Source organism: Passer montanus, unplaced genomic scaffold (genome assembly GCF_014805655.1).
Source record: "Passer montanus isolate IOZ18808 unplaced genomic scaffold, ASM1480565v1 scaffold38, whole genome shotgun sequence".
Lineage (NCBI taxonomy): Eukaryota > Metazoa > Chordata > Aves > Passeriformes > Passeridae > Passer > Passer montanus.
Genome location: NW_024368596.1, coordinates 8,560,270 through 8,587,640, shown reverse-complemented (window position 1 = coordinate 8,587,640; position 27,371 = coordinate 8,560,270). Strand labels below are relative to the sequence as shown.

The 27,371-nt window shown below is 46.5% G+C and overlaps 1 protein-coding gene across 1 annotated transcript in view; it reads right to left on the bottom strand.

Moving 5' to 3' along the window:
• Positions 1 to 27,371, bottom strand: part of GPC4 (glypican 4) — a 66,921-nt gene that overhangs the window by 33,304 nt on the left and 6,246 nt on the right. Inside the window, exon 2 of the mRNA XM_039717487.1 lies at positions 3,698 to 3,856. Coding sequence (XP_039573421.1) covers positions 3,698 to 3,856 — 159 coding nt within the window. The remainder of the gene's footprint in view (positions 1 to 3,697; positions 3,857 to 27,371) is intronic.

Below are 27,371 nucleotides of genomic sequence, written 5' to 3'. Positions count from 1 at the left end.
TCCCTAAGAGAGTGAAGGGGAGGACACTAAGTTGTGAAGATAAGGCACAAGGGATTTTATTTTAAAAAAGGGAGGGGGTATTTAAATCCCTAACTGCTATAGCTGCTTCTATGGCATGAGATGTCACCACAGTCAGTTCCAGCTTTCCCATGAATGTCATTATCACAGAGGGAAACTTACATGGCCAGAAAATTTTACCCACTAATTTCTCAGCGAAGCCCATAAACATATCTGAGATTAACCAGCAAATTTTCACCTCTAAAATAATTTAGCAATGGTGAATCCAACAACTCACAAAGCATTTTTTATTTTAACAAAAAAGCATTTCCCTTGCTGCTGAAAATACATCTCTTACTGGCATCAGGCTAGGGGTTTAAATTACAACAGGAGAGACCTCCAGGGGCACACATACCTGTACTGTAAGCAAATATTTAGACAGGATATGTAAGATATGGGACTCCTGAGCTCACAAGTTCTCCCAGTGCCTGCAAACCAAATATGCACAGGAGGATCTGATGCTGTCACATAATGCACTGGGAGCTGAAATGACTCCTGGACAGCCCTTGGGGGATGGATAATCAGCAGACTGTTCCATGCTCCTGATTAAAGAGGAGATAATCCATTTCTGTGCAGCTTTGGTGTCAGATCAGAGCAATTCTGGCAACAGTTCCAACAGCACACAGCACTCCAGCAACAGCTGATGCAAACACTCCAGAAGCCACAGGGCATCCCAGCCTCCATCCAAAGGATGTGCCGCCACTTGGACTGTCCTGAGCAGCAACTGCTGCAAAGGTCAAGCACATAACGGAGGCAGGACAGGTTTGCCTCTCCTCCCAGAGCTGAATGTCAAGGCTGAGAGATTAGCAGCCATGGAACCCACAACAAAGATTTCCAAAGGGCTGGAGGACAGGGTTTGCTGCACCCTGGAGCGGCCGATCGCAGCCTGGGGATGTGTCACCCCTCAAGAGAAGTGTCCACTCCATCTGAAGTGAATTTGGTCACTGGAATAACTCATCCTGCCTACTCAGTCACTCTTGCACAGCTGTAGAACAGAGGATTTCATGTTAAACTGAGGTAGGTAGGTGTACAGCTAATTTTTGCCAGTTTTATTTCCATTTAAATGTATTTAGCTACAAGTGATAAAGAAGGCCTGAAGAGCTGCAAATAGTAAAATCAGAGCTTGGGTCCATGCAGAAGAGCAGATCTGGAAGGGATTGTGTCCTTTTCCAGTCTCATCCCTAAGGATCAGGATAAATATAAGGGTCTCAATTGCCTCAACTTCCTGTAGTTTGGGTACATTAGATCAAAAAGTGTGGGATAAATCATGCTGGGCAAGAGGAACTCAAATGTGCAGGACACAAGTGACCACAGCTGATCTGATGACCAAGCACCAAGACCAAAGGAAGGAAATGCCATCCCACAAGCAGCCAAACATACAACAGCGGACTCTTAAACAAAACAGCAGTCTAGGGCATGGAACTCCAACATTTTTACAGAAGAGCCTGAGACCTCAGTGAGGAGACTCCTCAACCTGCTCCAGCAACCAGGAGGAAGGAAGGTGTGCCTTCAGCCTCCAGGTGACTGGGCTGGAGGGAGAGAGGCAGTCATGATTAAAAGCCTCCCAAGAGGTAAATGATGCAGGGTGGTAATCAGCTCATCTCTACTTCCACCCCAGGTAAGATTAAAAAAATCCCTAAATCAGCTTTGTCTGCAGCAAATGAAGATTTAGTTCTGATATTAGCACTCAAAGACAGAGTCATTAGGCTTTGGGACAGGCTGAGGAGGTTGCCAATTCTCCTTCATTAGTTTCAGTTGAGGTAGAGACACACCCTTGAGGGACAGGCCAGGCACACTAAACCCAGCTTTCAGGAACAGCTGAACAACACCATCCCCTTCCAGACTTGCTAGTCAAGGACTTCCCAGGCTAAAGTGAGAGTGAGACCAGCACAGAATATATTCTGAGAGGCTGACAGGAGAACCACAGAGCACAGGCAGAATAGCCTGTGCACACTTCTTCCAAAGCTCAGCTATTTTGAAGCCCTATGCTTTAACAGGCATCCATCTCAGCTTGGCTTAATGTCCCCCTGCCCTCACACAGCCCTGCAGCCATCCCTCCCCCCACAAAGGGGCAGATGCCCCTCTCAGGATGTCAGGGATGCTCCTGCAGCGACCCGTGCATGCTCTTTGTTTCCAATGCAGCCTTTCAAAAAGCCTCCTCGTTCATTTAAGGTGAAGCAGATGCTGCTCCTCTGGTCTCTTTGAATGAGCTTATCTACGGGCTGGATTTCATTAAGTGTCTTGTTCTGCATTTAATAAGCTTGCAAGTCTAGACACTTTGGTTCTCCCTCTATCACCCCTTTGGTGTACCAGCAGGTAGAGACAACAGAGGTTAAGAGGGAAATATTTAGCCAGCAGATTTAGATGCTATCAAGATGATTGCATAATTCTACTTTGACTCACTGCAATTTCATACCCAGGGATTTTTTTCTCTCACCCCAGTGCCAATCCCTTTTGAAAGTAAGAGGCTGCTACCTGCTGTAGTGGTGCAGAGGAGGTTGCTAGGAGGTTCAAGGCATGAACTCTGGGATATTCATAGAAAACTCACGTTGAACCAATGACTAAACAGGGGAATAAAAGTCCAGAGGAGCTGCATGGGGGAACTGTCCTTTACCACAGAGTGTGCTGGTGATGTACAAGCAGAACTGTGTGAGCAACCCAGTCCATTTGACTTGTCAAATACTTCCATATGCAGCTGGCTGTCACCTCACTCCCCCAGCCAACAAGGACAACCCAAACAGCAGCCTGACATCCTGCTCCTCCTGCCCAGATGCCCAGGCAAGAGGGGGTGCAGTGTAGGAGGGGGCTCCTTTGTAGGGGCACTGAGACACCTACAAAGCCCCACAGGAACCAACCAAGAAATGCCCTGGGATCTCAGCCAGGCGCTGTGCCCAGTGTCCAGGCATAGACTTCAGCTGTTTGCAGAGGTGCTCTCAAAGGAAAAGCACCTGGCTACAAGGTGGGCAGTGCTGGCTGCGTGCCAGCTACCTCCAAAGAGAGCTTCTTCCTGCAGCTCCCATGAGCCAGGCATGCCCTGTGGAGAGCCAGTCTGACAGGACACATGTGGACCCAAGGGCAATACCAAGACCAGTCATTTGCTTATCTGTCAGCAGTTAGCATCACTCCAGCGATGGGAACTCAGCCGAGACTTGTTCATTATGGTTCTGACCCCACATTACACTTGAACCCTCGGCCTCCACACAAAACCACTGTGTTTATCTGCTGCTCTGCTTAGCCCCAAAGGCTAAAAGTGAGATGGATACAAATCCTGTGGGCTCACAACGTGCTGGGAAAGAGCAGCATTGTTGTGGATCGGGGCTGCGAGATGTGCACGTTACAATTACGCGCGCTGCGGGGATGTACCAACAAAACCAACTGCAATCTTACATTAGAACAAAATGGCTTTTCGAAAGATTAATCAGAAAGAAAGATCTCTCTCTTTGGGAAACAAGCAGCCATAATCAGCAAATACTTCTCTCTCACAGGATTGCAAAACAAGGCATGCTCTGCCCTCTGAGCCGAGTCATGAACTTTCCCAGCAAAGGGGGAGACAGAGCAGAAAAACTGCACAGAAACAACAGGATGGGGATTTTTCACATTTTTATCCCAAGGAAAGCAAGTTCAAGGTCTCTGCACTTACCATCAAACTTCTTGTATCGGGAACTAAACATGTTTTGTAGGTGATTGCTAAGCTCTACGACAGCGTTTCTGAAGTCGTGTTTACTCTGCTGACTGTACTTCTCCTCCATTTCTTGAGAGCAGCATGTGTAGCCTTGCGAGCAGACTTTCAAGTGGTCACCTGAAAAGCAGAGAAGAAAATATCCCAAGTTAAAAGGACTCTCTATGCCAGAGAAAAGAGGTCTCATGAGGCAGGGTGTGTGAAGATTTGCAGCAGCATTTACTTGCAAGGAGATCCCCCGCTGCGAGCACTGGGCCAAGCACATCAAAACCTGATTACTTAGGAAACTTTACAGCAACACTTTTAAAAAAACTTGTCTTTCTAAAAGAACACTAAAAAGTGTCTTCTTACTTATTCAGTTAATAAACAGAATAAACAAGTACTCATTCTGTACAATATAACGTGAAGAACCAGAAAATTGATCTTTATATAGATATATTGTATACGGTAACTTGTATGAAGTCTTTGCTAAGTATTTTAAATATTTCCACAGTTCATTCAGTTAATACACAACATCAGTGGCAATGGCCCCTTTTGTCCAGATAAGTGCTTTTTTCTTCACCCCTCCCCAGTCCAATTATCAGAGGAGAAGGAGTCTCTCTCAGAAGCACGGAAGTCACTGACACTAAATTATACTTGCTTTATGCAATGGCTCATGAAAACGCTTCATATTTCCTAGCTCCTAATTCTGCAGTTTTCTGTCATCATCCTGGAGGAAATAGGGGGTTTGTTTTTGGAGACTTCAAACAGATATTTTTTCCTTAAGATAATTCTTTCCTAAGAGTCATCTGGTCATCACTCATCTGGCTGACTTGGTCAGAGTGATCATCACCAAGTGTTTCAGTATCTGCAACAGCTCCATTTCAAAACCTCTCAGACAATCTGGACATAGGATCTGGACCCATGTAATCTTTCTGCTTTTCGATGCCTTGCAGCAGTGTGGGATGAAGCTGTCCTCTGCCAGCACCACCCGTAAAATCCCACTGTCAAGTTTTGGGGGCCAAGATAAACCCTTGGCACAGCAGCCCTCAGCTCCAGCCCTCTGACAGACCCCACAACGCAGCACCAACACAAAGCAGGTGGGCTGATGCCTAAGTGGTTCAAATTTGGGCAAACTGTGCAAATCTTTGTCAACACAGAAGATACGATCAAAACAAGCAGTCAGGATGAGAAACTCATGTTTCCAAGTAAGATGGTATTTTAAAAGACACAGCCAACATGTAAGCTGCTGCCTTCTCTCCCATTTCACACCCTGCTGCCAGACCTTATCCTTCATTCAGAGGAAACAGATGGAGAAGGGAAAGCTCTTCCCTGCCTGCTCCCACCCTGGAAGTCACCAAGGACCTCCAACCACCGTGGAGGTTCACAGAATCACTGTCAGAGCTAAAAAGGACTTGTCAGCCCCCAAGCAGAAAATAACATCTTCCTGACAGGCAGTGCACCACACGTTTAAGGAAGAGCCATCCTTCCTACCTGCTAGAGCATCAAAACTGGCTTTAGAGAAACAAAAGCAGGTTTTGGGCAGTTCAAAGCCTGCCCATGGTTAACACAGCAGGTTGATGCTCTCCCTGCCTCATGCAAGATTTCTCAACAATGCCTTCAGCCCAGGTAGGGAATCTTTCTATCACTGTGCATGACTTCCTAGCCCAGAAAGGTTAGTGTCTCTCTCCTTACAGACACTTCAGGGCCATCTTAAAAAAACGACACAAATACTTTTATCTCTCTCTATATATATAGTTCCTAAGAACCTCTCCTCCTAAAACCTATTTCCCTGTTGTGCTACAGGGTTTGTTTGTTTTCTGTGGCATTAGAGAGAGACCTTGACCAGCAGATAATTCTGACACAGCTAATTTATTGCACAAGACTATCCACTGCTCTTCAATTACAGAAAGCTCAAAGTCTGCTACGGGAAGCAGGACTGCTTAAGCACAGCTTTTGGAAAACACAGAAAATGTCACTGACTCCTTCTAGATATGTCCTTTTTTCCCAGACTAATTCTTTCTGTCTCAGAGGAGCACCTCCAGCACCAAGTACACAGCTCCAAGAGAGGCAGCTCCAGGTAGCTTCGTAAGTCATTTAAAAAACAAGAAGGGGTACACCCAGATTTTCAGATCCTGCCCACTAATCCATCCTGCAACACACCTGGGCCCTCCTCTCTGAGCCCACCCTACCAGCAAGCATCAAAATAAGAAAGTGCCCAAGCATCACTGCTGTATTGCACCTTGAATCTCTGCTCCAATTCCAATACAGGACTAAGGAGTCTGACACACACAAACCATGAATAGCAGCAAAGCTAATTCAGACCTACCGATAGCAAGATTTCTTTTCCTAGTCACACTTCACAGACACTTCTGAAGTTGTCCACAGATGCCCTGTGATCTCTCATACAGTGGTTTTAACTTCTCCAATTTATTTATTATAAAAAAAAGCCCAATATTTTACAAATACAGGTATCTGTTTCAAATCTATTAACATTATTGAACTACAGTTACCATCCAACCTAATGTTACAAAGCAAAATCATTTCCTCTAATCCCCTTTGTCCCAGATTTGACAGTGCCTCCCCAGGACACACGTGCAAAGCCAAGCAAGAGCACTACTGACAGTAAATCAAGCTTGCACAGATCCCATTTGGTTGATCATTAAGAAATAATGCTCCAAAATGTAACTCAGACATTCAAAAATGAATGACCAAGCAATCTAATTATGGAAGATATTTCTCAGTCATGTCAGCACTATGTGGTCTTGGCTCATGATCAAGAATTAGCTCTGTCTGGAGCTGAAGAGCTCTGGCTACTCAGTGCTAATCATAGGAGGATGCACTCTGCTACTCAGTATTTAAAAACCAGAAAGTTTAGGTCTGTGGGCTGCTTTTCTTGCAGTTTTCTTATGTGGGAGATGCCACTGGAAAGTCGCTGGAAGACACTGGGGGCCCCAGCTTTCCCACACAGAGGTTTGTCCTTAGCACAACAGCATCCCTAAGAATACATCCAAACAACACTGGCACAGTGTGTGAGAGAAATCTCATGTCTGGCCTTTTAAATCTGCTAGCAGAGCTGATCCATCCAGGATCCATCCACGGGACTCATCCCACTCAGACAGACCCTGATGCAGGACATCATCAAACAGCTTTCAAACACCATGGTGCTACAAGCAGGGGAATGGAAGGGATGAAGGGTGCAGAGCTCCATGTGAGCACAGACCAGTTATGAACACACAAACACGGACCTGGAGCCAAGATCAAAGCCAACACCCTTTGTCAAACTGGCAGTGAACTCCTCTAAGGAAAATGAGTGAAAAATATGTGTATTTAGGCATACTTAGCAGAGATCTAATGTTTATGTATTATGTAGAGAACGCTCATGGTGTGCACTCACTGTCAAGGACACATTAGGCAATAATTATTCCCCAAGTTAAAACTCATCAAATAACGTCCATACAAGGCAACTTTTCATCTACTGTTCAGTGTGAAAACCTCGGCAGCTTTTGTAATTTATCACCATGTGAGCACAGCAAAAACATAACTCTGCCACAGCCTCCTTTCAAGTTAGGCTTTTTATTGAATTGTTTGGCAGGGTGTGCAATCATCACATCAGGGGCTGCATGGCAAAAAAGAGCTCAAGTAGCAGAGATTGACTCCAAATATCTACTGCATATGCACACCATCACCACAGCTTGACATGGATTTGCAGCAGATCTTTCTCATGGCCTGTTGCAGCAAGACTTTTCCTTACTTTATGATACATATGAGTACAGAGAGAGAAAAGAGGGAACATACGTGCTCCTTGCCTGGTTAACAGCACACCTCTGGGGAATGGAGGTGGTGTTTAAAGACAAATGTGATGGTACATGATGTTACCATCTGTATATCCAAGCAAATGCGCTCAGAAAGGTAATCTTGCAAACTTATGATTTAAGCTATTACAGAAACACTGCATTTAGCAGACTCCAGGCACAAAGAATTTCTTCTAAATCAAGTAACTATTTTGCACTGTGTTCAAAAAGAAGTTTTCATCAAATGAGTAAGTGAGCAGTGCAAACTAAAGAACTACATGATACTGAAAAGCAGTGCTCTTTATCAAACAATTTCCCAAGACCTTTTCAAAATGCTGTTTCTGGATGTCTAGCATTCCTTCTAAGCCTGCTTCTCCTCACCTCAACCAAGTTCATACTTCAAGGACAGCTAACTGCAAAACTAGCTAAAGCTTCAGGAGCAGTTTACTGGGAGGCAAGGAGTGGATATTTCTTTAAAAGGCTCCCCACACAGCCCAGCCCCTCACTAGAGCTCAGCAAACAAGCCAGAAGTGGTTTATGGTCTGAGACGTTACTGCTGGACTTTGCTCCCATGTGAGAAATCAGGCTGGGGTAAGGCTGGGTGGTGGAGGAGCAGGAGGCAAACACTGCTGAGGACCTGAGAGCAGGGCCAGCATTTCAGCCTTGTGCTCTGCCCCTCCCCTCTAGCACACATGGACCTGTGTCATCTCTAAAGGAGTTTTATGACTTCCTCTGAACCAGCTACCAAAGGAATCCCGGACTGTAATGCTGGACCCTAATCCAATTTCACACTAGACTTGCCTTCTAATTATCACAGAATATTAGGCTTCCACCCATCATATATAATTGACATGCTACTGAGGCTTTACAAAACCCCCAACAAGGATGACAAGAAACACTAGCATCACCTCTGAGCACAGCTCCACTGCTCCAGCCCCGCATTAGCAAGGGCCAAGAAGAAGAAAGAAAAGCATGAGCTCGTGATTGACTCTGGCAGAGTCATCGAGACAGACACAGCTACTGAACTGTCCACTCAATCCAATCACCTTTGGTTTACCCAAAATACCAAAAATGCCCAGCTTTCCTGGCTACAAAATGATCTGGGGATGCTCAGCACCTTTGGGAATGGACCATGAACTCCTGTCCATCTTCAACGATGCTGCCGTAATCCTGGCAGGATGCTGGCACAGCCACAGCATAATCACTGCTCACACTGCTGTTAGAACCTGCTGATGAAGAGCACTACCAAAATGCACAGAGTATTGGTATTTCAATATTTCTAGGTGAAATTACACTAAGCTGTGTGTTTCTCCTTGGTGTAGAGCCTGGGTTCACTTTTGCTCCATCCCTGAGTGGGACTCCTGGGATCAGTGGGTGCTGTGGTGGCATGCAGGGCACCAGGAGGAAGAAGATAAGAAGCTGGGGCTCTGCTCCAAAGTCCAGGTTGCCTGTGCTGTTGGGAAGAGATCCCTGCCATTGGCAGCTGGGTGGGACAAGGAACTTGCATAGCTTCTGCTATCAAACCACAGGAAGTAAAAGCAGTCCTCCTGTCCATGCCACTTTAGACTTTTGGGTGGCCCTGGCTGGTCCTGGCTCTTTGCTGAGCTCCTGCATCCAGCTTATTCTTCTCCCTGCCCAAAACTACCCAAGGCAGGGTAAAGGAGCGTGTCCTTACAAGTGGAAAACATCGCTCTGCTGCTTCCCAGATATTTGTCTATTTATTCATACACTGCCCTTTAATATAGTTGTTTGCAGTTGGTCTTGTGTTTTTGTTTGGGTTTGTTTGTTTCTTTCTTGTTTTCTTTTTTCCCCTTCTATTCTGTGTAAAGTTGGTCTCAGAATTGCAGCAGGTTCCACAGTGCCTATTTTTGGATCCTGCAATAGGGAATTAATCTCTCTGGAAGTTAATTAACATGTCTCTTGTGTTCAAATTTATAGATTATATTATTGTTTGTATAAAGCCTGGGATATTTTTTTAAATTTTATTTTAAGTCGAAAACAGGAAATTGTGGCTGAATTCCACGAGCTTTGTTTCTTATTTGAGGAATTAAAAACATCTTTAGCTTTTGGGGTTTTTTAAAAAAAATTTGCTTGGGTCACAGCTGCCAGTTTGCATGCCTTTAGTGCTCTTACTGCTGTGGAACTCATGGAAATGGTAGCTCTGCTTTGTGTCCTGTTTTTGCTGCTTGTGCAAGCAGGAAAGCTTCACTTCTGTTGAGCTCCTGCATAGCTGATAACATTGGAAACGGGGGATGGATGTTCAGGGGGTTTGGCCACACAGCCACAGTTCCAGTGCCTTGGGACAGTGCTGCTTGCATTGAAATGTCCCAGTGCCACCAGTTGGGAGAACAGAGGCTTCCCATGGTGGTGCAGCTCTTGGCTGAGGAGATCTGTCTTACCAAGTGACTCCACAAAACCTTACCTCCTTCTGAGGATGTCTTACATCCTTCTGAGTTGCCTCTGTAATTTTTAGGGGTATTTTTCCACATAAAGGATGATCCTCAGAATCACAAGGGTCATCCGCTGCCAGGTCTGGGACTTGCCAGTGGATGACCACCAGTCTGCTGGCACAAACAGGTGAGCCTGGGTGCATCTCACAAGAGCCTACTGTGTGGCTCTGAAATGTGCTTTTGTGCATTGACACTGGGATCAGCTGTGCTTGAAAAGGAAAAAATTACTGGAAAAGTGGTTGCCAGTGGCATATTCCTGCTTTTTCCCCCCTGTCTGTGTGTGGTGCCACCCAGCACTGGTGTGAGCTGGAGGTGGGTCTGGAGGTGGGTCAGGTGGTGCCTGGTGGAGGGTCTGGGGCATGCAGAGGGATCCCTGGAGGTGCCTGGTGGAGGGTCTGGGGCATGCAGAGGGAGAGGGGCCAAAAACAGAGGGAGAAAATGTTTAGAAGGAAAAATATTCCAATTTAAATGACAGTGGTTGTAACGGGATCAGTTTTGCTCAGAGGCTGCTTTTTTTTTTGCAAATAGCAGAAAGCTTTAAAATAAATACAAGCAAGCAGGTTTTTTGGCTTTGTTCTGCCTTTTTAGTAGGAAATTTGAGGAAAAAAAAATAAGAGAAGTCTCACAACGAAAGTGACTGTCTCCCAGCCAGATCTCTTCTATTTGCTGTTCCTTGTGCCTGAGGCTTCAGTAATTCTGTGTATTTGCTGTTCCAAATGGATTCTCTTCCTTGCCACCCCTTTTGCCCCTTTTATTTGCATGAAATGATACTTGGTGAGTTTTTTTTTTTATTACCCCACTAAAATCTGCTGACCAGTTTCTGTTGAATTTTGAAGTTTGCTGGCTGTATGCAACTCGTTTTTCCTGAGACTTTTACCCTTAGGTAAAGGTAAGAGTTACTGACTGCAGGTATTGGGCTTTTTACATGTTCTCTGGTAGCTGGTAGAGGGCCGATTCTTCCTGGAGGTGGGTTGATCTATTACCTGTATCTAACCTCCTCACCAGAGAAGTGAGAAAAAAAGAACAATAACTTTCAGCATACCTTGTCCCTTGTATAACACCACTCACTTAGTGTGTGTAGGCAGATATGTTATGAGAAAACTATTTCATGCCTAAAGAATTTAGTGATAATAAAGAGAATTTGCATTTCCTAAGTTCTCACTCAGAGATACCATGGAGGGTTTTTTGGTTTTGTTTTTTTAATTAAGTAACAACTCTTGGTTTTCATTGAAGGTTTCTTTCTTAGCTAGAGCCAGGGAGAATCCTCTAGTTAGCCAGAGTTATTTCCTTTTCAGATTTGCTTAAATAATAAGCTTAATTATGTAATATTTTAATACTCTTTTTTCCCCCTCGTCTTATTTGTATATTCAGGTCTTTGTGTGGTTTCTCTCTCTTTTGATGTTTGCAGAAATGTATTATCTTCATCTGTCTGGTTAGTGTTTGGTATGCCACTAATTGACTCAATATCCTGTTTGTTGGAATGAAAGCAGGCTCTATCATGGCATATTTTTCCAGGGTGTAAAACCTTGCAGTATTCGGGCCACCCTGTTGGTAGGAAATTGTTGGCTGGGCTGTGGAAATGAAGCAGTGATGGTATTTTTCCTCAGGTGAGCTGGGCTTTAGCTTCTAATGAACTCTTTAAACCTCACTGAAGGCAAGATCCTGCATCCTCCTTGCTTAGACATCACCTGCCAAGGGCAGAGCCCGAGCCCAGATGTGCTGTAGAGAATTTTTGGGTTTGGTCCTTGGGGTCTTCCACCTGAACCTCTCCCACTGCCCCAGCCTCAATGTGAGAGCTGGGCAGGAGGGGATCTCAGCTGACCAATGATGCTTCTCTGGGCTGCTGTGGAGAGCAGAGACAGATCTTTGTCTTTTCTTTGGGGCTAAAGAGCTGGGTTAGGAGTGTGGGAACAGCTCTCCTGGTCTATCCCTGCCCAGGAGGGATGTTCCAGAATCACTCTGGTTGACCTCAGCAGACAGCATTTACCCAGACTTGGTCCTTCAGGGACTGCCTCTGTCATCAGGTCCAGGATGAGCTTTGCAGTGGTTATTTGGGCCTGGGTGGGTGGATGCAAGAGCCCTCTTTGTGTCCTAAGTTGCTCTTTCCAGTAGAAAATTAAGTTTCTTAATGTGCATTTGGCTTAATGTACACACATGGATATAAATCTTTCTTGTTCTCTGCACTCCCTGACCCTCTTGGCAGTAAATTTGGGAACCCAAAGCTGTCAACAAAGCAAAATGGAAAAATAGAAGCCAGACAGACCTGGGTTGTATACGATATTTTAAGTAACTGTAGGTACGCGCTATGGAAATAATTAGGATTATTTGTTGTGTTGAAGGGAGGTATGTCACTGAGGTATTGTGTGCACTGCCATTCCCGTGCCTGCAAGATGGATTAGCAGCTGAGTTAACAGATGCAGTAAAGCTCAACTGAAAATAGTTCACTGTTGTTAAGCGTAGGTGAAAGGGCTTTGGTTTGGGTATCAAAGAGTGTATTTTGACTGCTTGACAAGTTTGCAAAAAAAAAAATTCATTTTGCTATTATAAGCTTTCTCTGTGAGTCTGGGGAATTTTTTTGTGCCATTAGAGTAATCAGCAAAAAACTGAAATGCACATTGATTAATAACCTAAGTGGAAGTGCAGGGGAAACAAGTGGCTTTAACATTAATAAGGCAAATAAACCATTTATATAAAACGGTTGCTAATTGGGTGGGATGTTAAATATGCTGCATGCTGGCACATGGTGCTAAACTGTGGTACTTCCATAACCCCACCAGTCAGCTTTGGGAGCTGACTACATGGTGAAGACATCTCCTTGCTTAAAAAATCCTGTGTGGTTGGGAAGAAAAAGGTTCAGGTGGGAATGAGAATCCATGATGGTTGAATCCAGGACCAAGATCTTCCGTGACTCTGAAAGGGCTGGAGCCCCATGCCTGGATGGAGAGTGGTGCTGGCTGTTGAACTTCATGGTGAGGATATGAGTTAGGGAATATGGGGTGTGCTCACTCTTCTGGTGCTTTTTAGGTGTGAGGTCCCAGCACAGTTACTAATGTTTTGAGGAGGGAAGAAAGGAAAGCTGACTCTGGTTGCATGAGCCTTCAGCATGGGAAATAATTCACATTGGAAAATGGGATATGTTATTTTGTGTCTGGCGATAGACGTAGGGAGGCTGCTGAACAGAGTGCTTCTTCTGGAAGTGTGTAGTTGAAGGAAGAGCTTGGGATGGTTGTAACCATGCACTCAGGAGCACTGGGGGAAGTACAGCCCCAGATGTGCCAGCCTGGTTTGCCCTGCTCTGATCAGAGTGCCAGCAGCTCTGCAGCATTTGCAGGATATGGGAACAGGATTCTAACTCTGCTGCCCTTCGTGGATGTATCACCACTGTTAGCAGGACCTCAATGCTGTTTTACATCCTTCCTTCCTGGCACGCGACCATCTCCACAGGAGTATTCTCCCCAGTAAAATAAACACAAGGCCGACAGCAGCACAGCTTTAAAGCAAGCGGAGAACACTGCCCACCCAGTGAAAAAGGAGAGCTCTGATAAGAGGCATCAACTAAAAATTCAAGTCTGCTGCTTCTGCCAGGAAGAAAGCATATCTTGAAGCAGCGTGTGTGTGTGACAGCCAAGGAAAAGGTGGCAGGGCTGCTTTGAGGGTGGCAGCGTACCCCAGAGACAGGTATTTTTAACTCCCTTTGGAGAGAAAACCTATCTTCTCCATTTGCAAGAGCATTGCCTGCTTGGGGCTTTTGGAGTCAGGACTTAGGACTTGCGGTAACTGGAAGTATAAACAAAAAGATGACAAGCTTTAAGGGTTCAGGTGTGGCAAAGTCCAGCTGTAATCTAACAGTAGGGAAATCAGGCACCTCCCCTGTCTCTGCACACCCCCAGTGTCACCAACGGCACCTCTGTACGGGACAGAAAACTGAGCTTTGGACTGCTTCAATCAGGAACAGCTAAAACCCAAGGCCTGAGGAAGAACGAGTTTGCTTGGGCAATTTTTCCTACTACACCTGCTGAGAACCACAGGCCCCTGGTGCCCCCAGACCCCACTGTGATCCCCTCCCTCGACACAAGGCAAATAAAGAGGGGCTTGCCCAGAGAGCCCCGCAGCCTTGAAGGACACCATCTCTCTCCATCCTCTGGCTGGGATGCATGCAAACTTCACTTTCTTGCAGGCAGGGACAGATCTTCCCCAAAGCACAGAAATACAATGTTAATAATAACTCTTTTTGGTCTGGCTGCCCTCTAGTACCACTTGATGATGGATGGTTGGCTCCAGACAGCATTTCACACGCTGTGGCTTGCTAAGGACCAAGCCTGAGGGCTTTTGCTTCTTAAATCTCCCTTTATTCAAGCTCAGAGATACCCATGGCCTTTCTGATAACCAGCCTGACCTAGGAGGGGAGGCAGGGTCCTCTAAACACCTCCGACAGCACTCAAAACAAACTCGCAGCAGGCAGAGTCCTTCAGCAGGAGCCTCCTGCCAGCCCCGGGGGGACACTCAGGGGACACTCGGGGGACACTCAGGGGACACCAGCACCCTGCACAGAGCAACAGCTGAGCAAAGCCAGCAAAAACAGTGAGCCAGAACCCGTCATTTGGAGGATGCTTCCCACCAACTGCAGAAATATTTGCTCCAACAGCCTTGAAGTCTTTAAGGGAGAACTCAACTTTTTTTATTTCCATTTCCAATCCACTTATTTCCCAATTTCTCCACGCAGCAACTAAACCAACCAAAACCCTGCCTGAGCCCGTGCTAACTCCCAGACGTCCCCCCGTCGCAGAACAGAGCCGCTCCCCGCACGGCCACATCCTGCCGCCCCTCGTAGGACAATTAGCCTTAATCCTCGTTAGTTCTGTACGTTTCCTTTAAATCCTGTTACCGCATTCCTCCGTGCACTGGAGCGCGGCCCCGCGGCCTCCCCGGGCCTCCTCGGCGGCGGTGCCGGTGACCCCGCGGTGCCTCCCGGCTCCTGACCCGCCGGAGCTGCGCGGCTCCCGAGGGCCGCGCTGCTCCCCGACTAATCTATCTTCGCTGATTAGTTCTTAATCAGGAAGGCAGACGTGAACAAAGGGTGCGGATGAAAAGAGAAGCGGGGAGGGAGGGGGTTTAAACAGGGGAAAAAAACCCCAAAGGTTTTCTTCAAGGAGAGGCTCCCCTTTGCTGCTTTAGGAGGCAACTCTGAAAACCCGGTCCAAAAGCAGCGTTTGAAGTCTAGCTACTTTCATATTTATAACGTTTGAGTCACTCCAGAAAACCTACGCCAAAGCAGACCGAGTTGGAGTACTACAGTCATTTATTTTGGAAGTTTATCCAAGCCTTGGTTAAAGATAAGCAATGTGCCTGGATGTGAAAGAACATCAGAGCCAGGCTACCAGAGCAGCGGGGAGCTTCCACCCCCTTTGATAGCACCAAGGCACGAGATGGTATCAGAACAACCCAAAATGTACTTATTCCTTCCTGGAGAGGCATGGGAAGGCCTGGGAAGTTCTTGTTTGTCCTTGGGAGGCATTCCTGCCATGCTAATGTTATGCAAAGATCCAGCTTAGAAATCTCAGGCACAATCAAGGCATTTAGACCTGACTCATTAATGGCCAACAGTTAATAGGCTGGAGCTGTAATTCCTCTGTCTGGGGACTTGAGGGTGTTTAAGCCAAATCCATAAAATATATACATATATTACAGCTGCACTGTTGATTTGTTACTGAAGATAGGAAGCACCTCTCTGTCCAAAACACTGAAAAACAAAAGCAAACTCAGACTTTTTCAGGTCTCCACTGATTTCTAAAGCCAGTAAGTACATCAGTCTTCCTAAACCTGCTTCCTAAACCTGGGAAATCAGCAGCACATCTTAGCGCTAAGTATGTGCCCAAGAAAAATTCTTCACAAAACAGAAGTTTAACAGAATGTAATTACCTCAAAAGCAGCACGTGAATGTCACAAGTAAAAATCAATCTTTGGAGCTTGCAACCGTTCTTTCAATTCAAAGTTTAAGCCAACACCAACACACCAAAAACCAGGGTCTTTCTTGTGAAAAACTGATCTGCAAACACATGGTCAACATATTGCCAAATTGGAGAGACACCTCAAAAGAGTGACAACGCGAACTTTAGGGACTTCAAATAAACAAATTTGAACTAATCAATCTGGAAAGTCTGTTTTCTATTTGTGGCTTTGGGTTTGCTGTTTCATGTTTCTTTCTTTGTCTTAGCTGTTTGTTTGCTTTCAATTACACAGGCCCCTCCTTATCCTAACCTCTGAATCTCCCTGTGCCGTGCCGGCCGGGAGGCAAGCAGCAAGGCACCGTGGAATATCAAATCCCGGAATATCAAATGTGAGCTAGAGGATGAGCCAGAAGAGGCTCCTTCTTCAAAGGCTGGTGGTTTTGCTCTCAAATCAGCTTTTTTTTTGTGCATCCCCTCCATGTCAAGGGTATGGCACCAGTAGTTTGGCTGCTCCTCTGCAGTGGGGACTATTTGCTGTTTCACAGGTCATCAGGAGGTAGCAAGCAAAGCTTACCAGATGTGGCTTTTATCACCTCAAGTGGAACTATTTTCTTTATGGGAACCCTGCTTTTTAAGGTTTTATCAGATCACTGCGATTAGAAAAGCCTCACTTACATGCTCAAAAGCTCCTATAAAACCTGTAGTTCAAGGTTTATTTGGTCTAGGTGGTTTTCAACTTGGGCAGAATGACTTGCAGACACCAAGTAATTTGTACTATAAGCTTTGACTGACCAGTTGCAAAGTATACTCAAACTGCGCCTGCCTCCTGAGCAAAATTCCATCAACTCACTGACCAAAAGATGTTCTTTTAAGAATATTTTAAAAAAAGAGGGGAAAGAAGGGGGAAAAAGGGCTTGCAGCAAAAAGGAAGTTTCAATTACTTTGTGAAATCAAGCAGAAAAATTAAGATCCAAGCAAACTTTATTAGCTCTGACAAGCAAATGCCGATGCCTTTGTTTCCTATGTGCGCAAAACTTTTACTAAGGAGGGGTGTGTGTGGTTTTGGGTTTGATTTTTCTTCTTTTTAAGCCACAGAAATATGCTTTTTTTTTTTTTACAACATGCTTTGCTACAACTGGGTTTCGTAACTATATTCGAACGAGGGAACTGGCACAGAGCTATCACAAAGCAGCTGATCCTTCTCTACGCATCCACCAACATTTCCATGTGTCAATAGTACTTCACAACCACACTTATCTATGTAAAAACCCACATTAATAAGCCCTTCTCCTGCCTGCAGAGCATTCCAAGTAACAGTGCAGGTAATATAAGAACTTAGAGCAGGTTAAGAGACTCCAGAAAGAAAATACACAAAAGGCCAGATTTTTCAAATTAATTTTGCATCCACACATTTTTCAAGGCAGTTTGGCTCCTATTAAGTATTTCATATTCAGTTTGTAGTCTGCAGTCGGGGGCGACCGGAGGGGTCTGTGGGAGCACAGCAGTGCTCTGAAGGCTGCAATGTGGAGAGCTGTGGTCCCTGAAAATCAAGTTTTAGGCTCACAAAGTAAGTTTGAGAGAGCTGTGCTGCCCACTGCCCCGCTCAGGCCCTGCACTGCTCCTGCTGAACAAACCATCTCCTCTGCCAAAACCCCCACTGGCTCCCAGGCCCCCGAGGCCGGGTGGGCTGCAAGTTGGTGGAGCAGTTATTTCCACCGCCTCAAGGACCAGAAAGTCTCATTTGCTTAGAAAATAAAATTCAGTCCAAGAGCAGGTCCTGGGCAGACATAAATGAGACTTCAGTTCTAAGTGGAAAGTTTTCCACAAGACATTTTCATAGCAACACGGAGACTGTTTTGGCACCAGAGGGAAGGCAGAGCGCTTGTGCTGCTCCACAGTTCCAGCTCGCTGGTTGTCTCCCCAGTTTAGCTCAGCACAGGATGACTTTCTCAGCCCAGACATAGGCAATGTCCCTTCCACAATGAGCAGTTTGGGGCCAAATATTCCAGCTGAGCAGCTCCACTGCAGAGCAGCTTTCCAGAAGTCTGGAAGAACCACTGCCAGCACCCCAGAAATGCCTCTCCAGAGCGTCACAGCCACAACTCAATTTTGAGGAACCCTTGCTACATCTCAGTACACAGCTGCACACTATGAACACCCAGTAAAGCAGCAAGCTTCTGGAATGCTGCATTTTCCAGCCTTGCCCACAAAGCCACACAAAGGCCTTTCTTGCTTCATCAGTGACCCCAGGGATTGCTGTCAACCCCTTGATCCAGCCTGCCTTCCTGGGAAGAAAGGTGATGCTGCTCTGCCCCAGGTCTTCACTCTGCTGCTCATGACTGTACGAACAGCTGGACCAGAAAGAGCCACCAATTAAAGGGGTTTCAGAAATAATTAGCTCACATCAATCTGATGCAAAGCAGGGTTGGGGAAACAAGCTCAGATGAAGGGCTCTGGGAGGGATAGCCAGCAGAACTTGATCTTGCAGCAGCTCTTCCACTGCAGATGCAGGACCAAGGCACAGATCTGTGCTTCCCAGCTCATCCCTTCTCTGTCAGAGCTCCCAGGGGCTAACTGGGACATGCAATAGGCTCTCTGTGGCTATCAGACTATCGTGGCTTGCCAGGCCATCAGAAGAAAGGCATGGGAAATTAATGAGCAATCTGTGAATCTGATATTGCATTGGCCAAAAAAAAAAAAAATTTTTAAAAATCATACACTCTCCTAGAGTAGGACACCACAATTTAATAGGACTTTCCAATTTAAAGGTTAAAAAACTCCCACCACGTGTTACTGCAAAAGGCAGGAAAGAACACGTAGCTCAAAGGGGATGCCAGCACTGAAAACGAGGAGGTGGGTCAGGTTTAAATCTAAACAGGCCCACCGCACATCCATCCTAGGGCCACTGTTTATAATCAGAGAAAGGCAACTTTATACACAAAGATCACACACTAGTGGTTCCTGGCTGTTCCCAGGGAAAAAAAAAGCTGCTTTTCAGCTGAACTTTCCGAGAACTGTTCATGTAAATAAGACAAACCTCCAGAAATGCACATGGTCAAGGCTGAAGCAACACATGGAGAAAGGCAAATAAGCAGCACAACAGGAGGCAAGGGACGTCCAGTGCCAAAAAACCAAGGTGCTACTTGCCCAGGACCCTTGAAACTCCCTAAAATTGGGCCACTATACAGAGGGAAGGTATCAGTGAAAATCCTCCAGCTAGAGGCACAGCTCCAGATTCAATACCCCTGAAAGCAAAAAAAAAAAAAAAAAAAAGGGGGGGGGGATGGTGCCTGGAGAGGCAAGAGGCACCAACTCCAAGCACAGGGCAGGACATTTGCCCAGAGATCCCAATAGTGGGGTCACTGCCTCCTCCCCAGGGAGCAGCAGCCCTGGGACAGGGGCACAGCCTGTGCTCCAGTGATGTTCAGAACCATCTCCCCCATCTGCCACCTCCCTACTTTATCTCCCCTTGCACAAAACAGCTCAGAGCTAAGACCACAGCTGGGTTTGTAAATAAGATTTTCTAACCTGCAAAACGTGCTTCTAAGCCCTTGACTGCTACTCCCACCAAGTGTTACTTTTCCAAGAGCCAGGTATCCGTTGCAGAAGCCACCCAGCTCACACAAGCACTGCACTGTGTTCCGCTAGCACAACACCACCTCCGTCCAAAAACCCATCCCGCTGCTGAAACAGACTCCCAATGTATTCCCGGGTCTGGAGCCACCAGCCTGCCAGTGTTTGTGGAAAAGGCGAGGCCAAGTAGTTTAACCTACCCGGGATGAGGCGAGCAGGGGGGAGGAAGAAGGGGAGAAAAGATTAAGATAAGGGTATCACAAAATTAAGAATTCCTCCTTCTCCCCCTCTCCAGAATGCCCTATCTTGCCCGCTCTCCTTGGCACAGCTGTGAACACCAGCCTTATCTGCCGCCAGCTTCACACAGGCACTCCTCCTCCTCACCACAGCACAGATAAATCCCAACATCTCTGCAACAATTCCCAAGCCAATTTCTGTGCTGACACCTTTGTTTGAGCAAATCCCTCCCAGGAGGGACAGCAGCATCTCAGATGACAGCAGGAGAATGCAGGAGGCCACTTCAACCTTTGAAAATTAAAGCTTTGTGGGTTCCCTACCCTCCTCCCAAAGACATTTCACAGTGTAATCATGTGCCTTCTCATTGCTGCTCCCCATGGGAACATGGCACAGGGTCACATTTTCTTAGGTATTTTGGAAGAATCAAGTTTCAGAGACACCACAGCCCTGGTGTTGCACACATTGTCCACTTGCAGACCCCAGCTTTGATCCCCTCTCTTGAACAGCGGCTGGGCTTGTGCAAACAGCTTTGGTGGGATGGGAAAACAACACACTGGGCTGACAGCACCCAACTGCACCAGGGGACAATTGCAATGAGGTTTTGCTGGCAGGCAGTGAAGGGGTTTATTTTGTCTCCTGAAGCACAGCCCTGAGCAGCCTGGGGGGAGCAGGGAGTGCAAACAGGACCTTTGCCACCCACCTCCCAGGTGGGACCATTGACATCCACCAGCAGGAAGGTAAACAGCCCTGGCACTGTGAGCCCCAGGGAGGGGATGGCTGATTAGAAGGATGGGATGGATTTACCAGTTGTGTTAGTCTTTCTGAAGCAGGAAGAGGAGCTCCCCTCCTGCCCCAAAGCCACTGCTGTGTCCTGCCTCCCTCCACCAGAAGAAATACTCTATGAAATAAAGTTTGCAGCTAAAAAAAGCCGGGAGGAGCAATGGGCAACCCCTGCAATGGGGAGGCACTGAGCAACCCGCCAGCTCCATGGGGAGATGCTGGCAGGGCTGAGACAAGGCTTTGGCAGGAGGGCTGCCCTCTGTGGCAAATCCACGAGGGCTGGGTGTCCCCAGTGGGTGACACTGCTGAGACCAGAGCAGCAGGGATGGACCTGTCCTGGGGATGCACCCAGACAAACAGGCCAGGCAGCACCAGACAGGGGCCTGCAGCAAAGCTCTGATGGCCATGCTGGTTCAAAGCCATGTGCCTGGGGCTCAGCCAAGGAGATAAATGCAGGGAGCAGAAAGGACACAGAGGGCAGAAAACCAGGAGCCAGAAACTATCCCATGAGAGACAAAGCGCTGGCCACCACCCCGCCAGTGTTTCTGTCCAAAAGCCAAGACTTACTTCTCTTTCTAAATACTACCCCTCCTGCTTAAAATAGAAAATAAAAAACAATAAAAATAAAGTTCCCTGTCCTTACACCACGAAAGGAAGAGGCAGGAATGGGAGAAGTGTAGCAGTACAGCCTGGACACCCTTGGACAAAAGTCCAAGCTAACACTTAAGCCTTGAAGCTTCACTTGAGCCCCCAATAAGAAGAAGATTCCCAAGACTGCCACAGGCTTAGGGACAGCTCCCCTCCTGCTCTTGTGCTATTTTCAAACAATGACATTTCTTCCAAAACAAAGTGTTTTGCAATCCCTGAGCAATTCTTTCCTTTTCCAATAAAAAGTGAAATTCTCTTCGTTCTCAGCCAGTTGAGGCTGTCAACCACAGGCAGAACCACCAGCTCCAAATCCATCCACCCTGCAGATCGGCCACGTCAGAGCCTCAGCCCAGCACTGGGCTGGCTCCAGGCAGGTCCTGTTGCACCGCTGCTCATAGAAGACTGGGAAAGGTTAAATTTTAACTTGGAACTCCTTCCCTGAACTGCCTGACTTGTCTTTTGAACCCCCCTCCTGTAATTGAGGGATTTCACTTAATCTATTTAACTTCCAAGTGTGCTCCTTCTGCCATTGCTTGTTTCCCCAAAAAGAAATTGCTTAATGTCTTGCAGTATTAATATATATATATATAACTGAAAATCCATGGAGCTGAATGTGACCTATTTCTCATAGCAATATAAGTATTTCCAGGTCCTAGCAAAGGCACAGTAAAAGTAGCTCTACAGCAAAATGAAACTGAAGCCAATAAAGAGATTTGCTTTGAAAGAAATTAATATGAATCAAATCCAAGGCAGCGGATTTCATGGCACAATCTGCCTATGTTAACTGCCCAGTAGTCTCCCAAACTGCCAGTCCAAAGGCAACACACAGTAAAATTTACATTCTGTGGTCACTCAGACAGACATCTGGTACAAAGGCTTGCACTTTCAAATAAAAACCCATTGAAAGCACTTCTTAAAGAGCTTTGCAGTTTAAAAGCAACACCTAGGAACTGTGTAGGACTGAGCAATTTAATCCCAAAAGAAACATGGCAGTGCCAGTGCTCATCCCTGGATCCTGCTGGGAGAACACAAGAAGGGGTTAAACATGTGGTGGGCTCTTGCAGCAGGAGCATGAAGGGCCTATTTAAAAGGAAGAACCAGAAATAAGGAATTTTGCCAGTTTTTACCCCTGATAAATCCGCATTCCAGTCTGTCAGCTATCTTGTTATCCCCAGAGCTGCTGAAGTGTCTTTGGCTGTAACTATGCATGACTCCAGCTTTGAGTAATGGAAATAAAGTATGTGCATTGCGACTGCAGCGTTCCTTTCCCAACCCCAGAAAAAGAAAGGCAGAGCAGGAGGGGATCCTAGAGAAGCTGAGGAATTTTGTACAGAGAAGTTGGAAAGCTGTTCACACCCTACATCAGCTGCCCACTGCACCAAACCCGCCTGGGGAGAGATGCCTACAGCTTGTAGAGGAATGCCAAGTTTTAGCCTAACACAGCAGCTCTTACTGTCTGCAATAACAAACAAATAAATACTCTTCCAGATTCACAAGTCCAGTTTAGCTGGCAATCCATAGTCAACAAACATTTGGAAACAGTATTGTAAAATTAAACAAAGCTATCATTTACAGGAAACCCTGCCTCGAGTACAAATTATAGAGTTGTTAAGTTTATCTGGGAATGCCTTGCCCCTGAGTGCTGTATAATTATTCCTAAATCTTTCAGGAAAGAATGCAAATATTTTCAAGCCATAATTCATTGACAAGGAGGAAGTCTCATTTAACCTTTTGTGCATATTTTGATACCTAGAAATTAACCCCTACTTTCCACAACTATTTTCCAGGATCCTACCGAGCCAGTTGGGCAGCAAGGGGACCCACAGCCCTTGTTTTGGCAAGGCTGGACAGGAGTACCAGGCTCACCTGGCATTCTTGCCCACTCCCAGACTGCCTCAACAGCAGCTTCAGGGCTGGTTTGGAGCAGCACCGTGCCAGGCAGGCTGCTCCCCTCACAGAACTTTCCCCATAAGGAAGGCTGCTGAAAAGACTGGCTGTTCTCACAGGAGTTACAGCAAGAAGAGGTATAAAGGAGCCTTTAGTAACACGGAGGGCTGAGTTATGTGTAGTTTTCACTAGCGAGGCGCCTGCACCAGGATCCCCTTGGTGGGCTGGATTCAACAGGGCTGAGCAGCCCTGAGCCTCTTCCAGCCTCCTCTACCCACCAAGCCACAGCTCTTCAACCAGCCCCAATTAACTCACCTTGATTAGCAGAAGCCACGTGGCCAAAAGCAGTCACACCTCTCCCAGCCCCCCATAAAAGTGTTTTCTTTTGCAAAGGCGAAGAAGGTCAACTCATCCTCTGCTCAGGACCCTCCAGCAGTGCACACCTTAATCTACCATTGGTAACACATTGAGACATATTTCTAAAGAAACAGTCGCAGCCAAAGGGGAGAGGTCATGCATCCCCTAGGACATGTCACAGACCCCACACTCCCTGTGACACCCCTGGGTGAGCACCCACTGCTCCATGGGGACCCATTCTGCTGCAGCCAGTGCTGTGCCAGGGTCAGCCACGTCCTCCAGCTCTGAGACCCTCATGCACCCACTACTATGCTACAAAGGAACAACCCACCCAACCAAACAACAGCCAGCCTTACCTTTTCAAAGGCAGCACTCAACGCTATTGTACTTTCCTCCGAGTGACATTATTAATTCAGAAGAGCTCAGCAGTGGGTGTTATCCCACAGCAGCTCCTGGGCACAGCAGCTGGGTGCTGCAGGAGGCAGGCACCTGCAGCCTGGGAGCATCGCCACCGTTCACAGTGACTCAGACATGGAACACGAACAAGGTCAGGCTGCAGCAGCGACAGACCAACAACATCCATGATGCACATCCACTGCCACGGATCAGTGCTTCTGATATGGTGGAACTGGGAGACAAAAGGACCTGGCTTCTTCCTCTGGCTGGAAGCAGGTCACTGAATTCCCTGCCTCGCAAACAGGTAAGTCCAAGAGTTTTCAGTACAAAGATGAGAGAACCTCACGCCAAATGGATTTCAACCCAACTCCGCTAAGATTCCATGATGCTCCAAACCACCACCTGGGTCCCAGCAGTACAAAACCTCTTCACCTCCTTTCCCGTGAGCAGTTGTGAGCTTTCTTCCATGCCAGGAGCCGGGGAAGGGAGGCCAGGCCAGGCACAGAGCCCTTGCACTCCCTCCTCATCCCACTGCCACGCTCGGGGAGCAGGGAGGCAGGAGCGTGTAAAACCAAACCAGCGAGCTCTGCACTGGAAGAAAGCAATCTCATTATGAGAGCTAATGAAAGCGAACCACAATTATTATGTAAACAGCGCTGAATCATTAGCAGACGCTATTAAAGCCATTTTTCCCCCCACCGAGAAGAGAAGCATATTGCCCTATGGCACCCTCAGTTCTGTCTCTAAACGGAGCCAAAACTCAGGAGGAAGCCTGTTTGTTTTCCTCCAGTCCAAACTAAACCAGCAGCTCCACTCTGACCCCTGATCTGCATGCCGGGTGTTTGCCAGCTGCTCCCAGTGCCTCTGCCCAGGCAAAGGGGCACGGGCACTACTGCCTCACTGCCTTGGCTCACCAGGCATCCTGTGCTCCCCCAGGACTGCTGGCCACCACGCTTTAGAAACCCTAAAGTTGGCAGGTACACAAAAAAAATCCAGCCCGCAGTATTCAGAGCAAAGGCAAAGCCTGCCTGGGTGCCCATACATAGCTGGCAAGGGATTGATTTTCCATTAGGCTTGTAATTGTGCCCGTCTCTTTGATCACATAAATGCTCTGTCCCTCCCATGGGAATGGGCCAAGGAAAGTCAAGGAAGGTGCAGGAGGTTATTTATCCCCCTTGCTGCATGGCTCTCCCTATCACTAATTTCTTTCCAATAGCAGCACTCACCACAACTAAGTGAAGCTGCTTGCTCTTTAATCTTCCATGGGGCAAAGTTACCTTTAAAACAAACAAACAAGCCAGCTCCCTTACACAGAGGACACTGCCAGCCAGTTGGCTATAAAGACACTCAAACAAGATCCTCATGTTTGTAGGAGAAGCAAAAAAACTGCATTTCAGCCCAGTAAAAATCCTGTCTCCATCTTTATGTTCCAAGAATGCTGAATCAAAACAGGCTCAACTCTTTAAAAAGAGGAGAGTACAAAGAAGCAAAAAGTTTGTATTAAAACCCATGTAATCTTTTTTAAACACCATTATTAGAACCTGTAGTACCAGCCAAGAGTGATTTATCACCCCCTGTCATCACAGCCTGCAACACAGAGCTTTTTATACCAAAATGTCAATGCTACAAAGCTAAAGCCCCAGCTCATAATTTCTTAAAGCTGGCCCTCTGCTGCCAGCAAATCCCCTAAACCCTGGGATTTGGGGGTCCAGAGCACTGCTACTCCTCCATCAGTGCCACGCAGAGCGATGTGACCCAACACAGAGCATCCAGCACAGGTTCTGCACTGTGCTTCCGAGCAGGAGGATGTTATAAGTCAGTGTAGGTAAACAAATTACCCAGGGTTATTTCAGCTTCTTTCAAAAGGAAAGTCAACGGGCCATAAAGGCTTTAACTGCATTTTCCGATGCAAGAAGGGACGTACCTTGAGGTGCCTGGTTTTCACAAGGCAAGCGGTCAGAGCTCTCTGAAAACCAGACACCCTGACATTTGGGGTTTTCCTGTGAAGTTGTTACTCTAACACACCCCAAATCACCAGTAATTTCTAGAATAGCAATACAAACCACAAGAGGTTAAACTGACTGCACATTACTTAAAGTAACCTAAGGGTGACCCCTGGAAAGGAACAGCTATTGGATGTTGTGGTTCTGTAGAAACTCAATTACCAAAGCTAATTTCCTATGAGCATTTTTAAAAAAAAGGGAAAAAAAGGGGGAAAAAAAGGCAGCAACAATGCTGACAATGTGTAAGGGCCACATATTTTCACCTCCCAAAAGCTGCAGCCTCGCCTGTATAAGAACTGCTCCTATTCCCACAAAAATGTTCAAACATATTTTAAACATTTCATCATTGTTTGCTCCCATCTGAATTTGCTTAAAATCCAGACAATTCTCAGCTTCTAAATTGGAAACATTAAGAGAAATACTCCTTCAAATTCCTTTGCTCAGGGTAGCCCCTCTCCGCCATCCATGTACCTTTCCAAAACCAAAGCTTGCAGAGAGAAGTGCCTCACAGGGAACTCCCACAAATCCAAGGCCATCAGCCACTGGTTGTGTAAGCCACAGAAAATATGAGTAGAAAGACAGGAAACTAACAGATTTTATTTCTCTGCTTAGAAGATGGACAATAAAAAAAGTATTTCTAAGAATGTTTTCTGGAAGGTGGGGAATCTGGCAATGCTTTGTAACGGGAAAGAAGCTTCTATAGTTCTAATTTCACATTAAAATCAACACTGAGTAGCCCTTAATTAAGATTGATCCCACCAGCTGGTATCCCCACACACACACTTCTTAAGCACCATCTCCATCCTTTCAAGCACTTTGCCAGCGAGGTGATGCTGCCCTTGAGGAACATCATCCCATCCCACCTCCCTCCTCTCCCAGGACCCACAGGGACATGAGAGGTGGCAGACAGCAAGGCACGAACTAGCAGGGAAGATGATTGTGCCAACCATGGCCATTTTCAAACAGAAAACACCAGCCTAAGAAAACTACCACAGCCACATGCTCATGGGGCAAAGCCTGCCAGCAGCCCACACGACTGCCACCAGCTCTGCACACATAAAGCCTCCAACATTTTCTCACCAGGTTCCCTCTTCCCAACATGCTATTTTTATCTGAGCACCTTTCCCGGACCAGAAAGATGTAAACAAGAAGAAAATTCTCTGGCATAAACACTGTGCTTCGGCCACAGCCTCTGCACACTGCATGGGCAAAGAAAAACACAAAAATCAATCCTAGAAAAGCAAAATAGTTTCATGAAACACTTCTTCAACAAACCAGGAAGCAGGTAAGACGGGCTACAACAAAGTAGTAATCTCTTTTAATTAAAACACTTGGCAATTAAAAAAAAAAAAACCACACACACACACGCAGCTTTCTTCCTGAGATGCACAAACCCCAGTGAAGAGCACAAACTGCACCTTCCAGGGCACCAGAGGGGTTTGCCATGGGGCATCTTGGAGCACACAAGGTAATTTAGGGAACAAGAGGGAAACTTACTGGGTCCTCGAATTGCTTAGCAATGGGAGAAGGAAGTTATCTTCATAATCTCAAAAGAAAGAGAAAGCAGGAGGAATGTGAGGAAT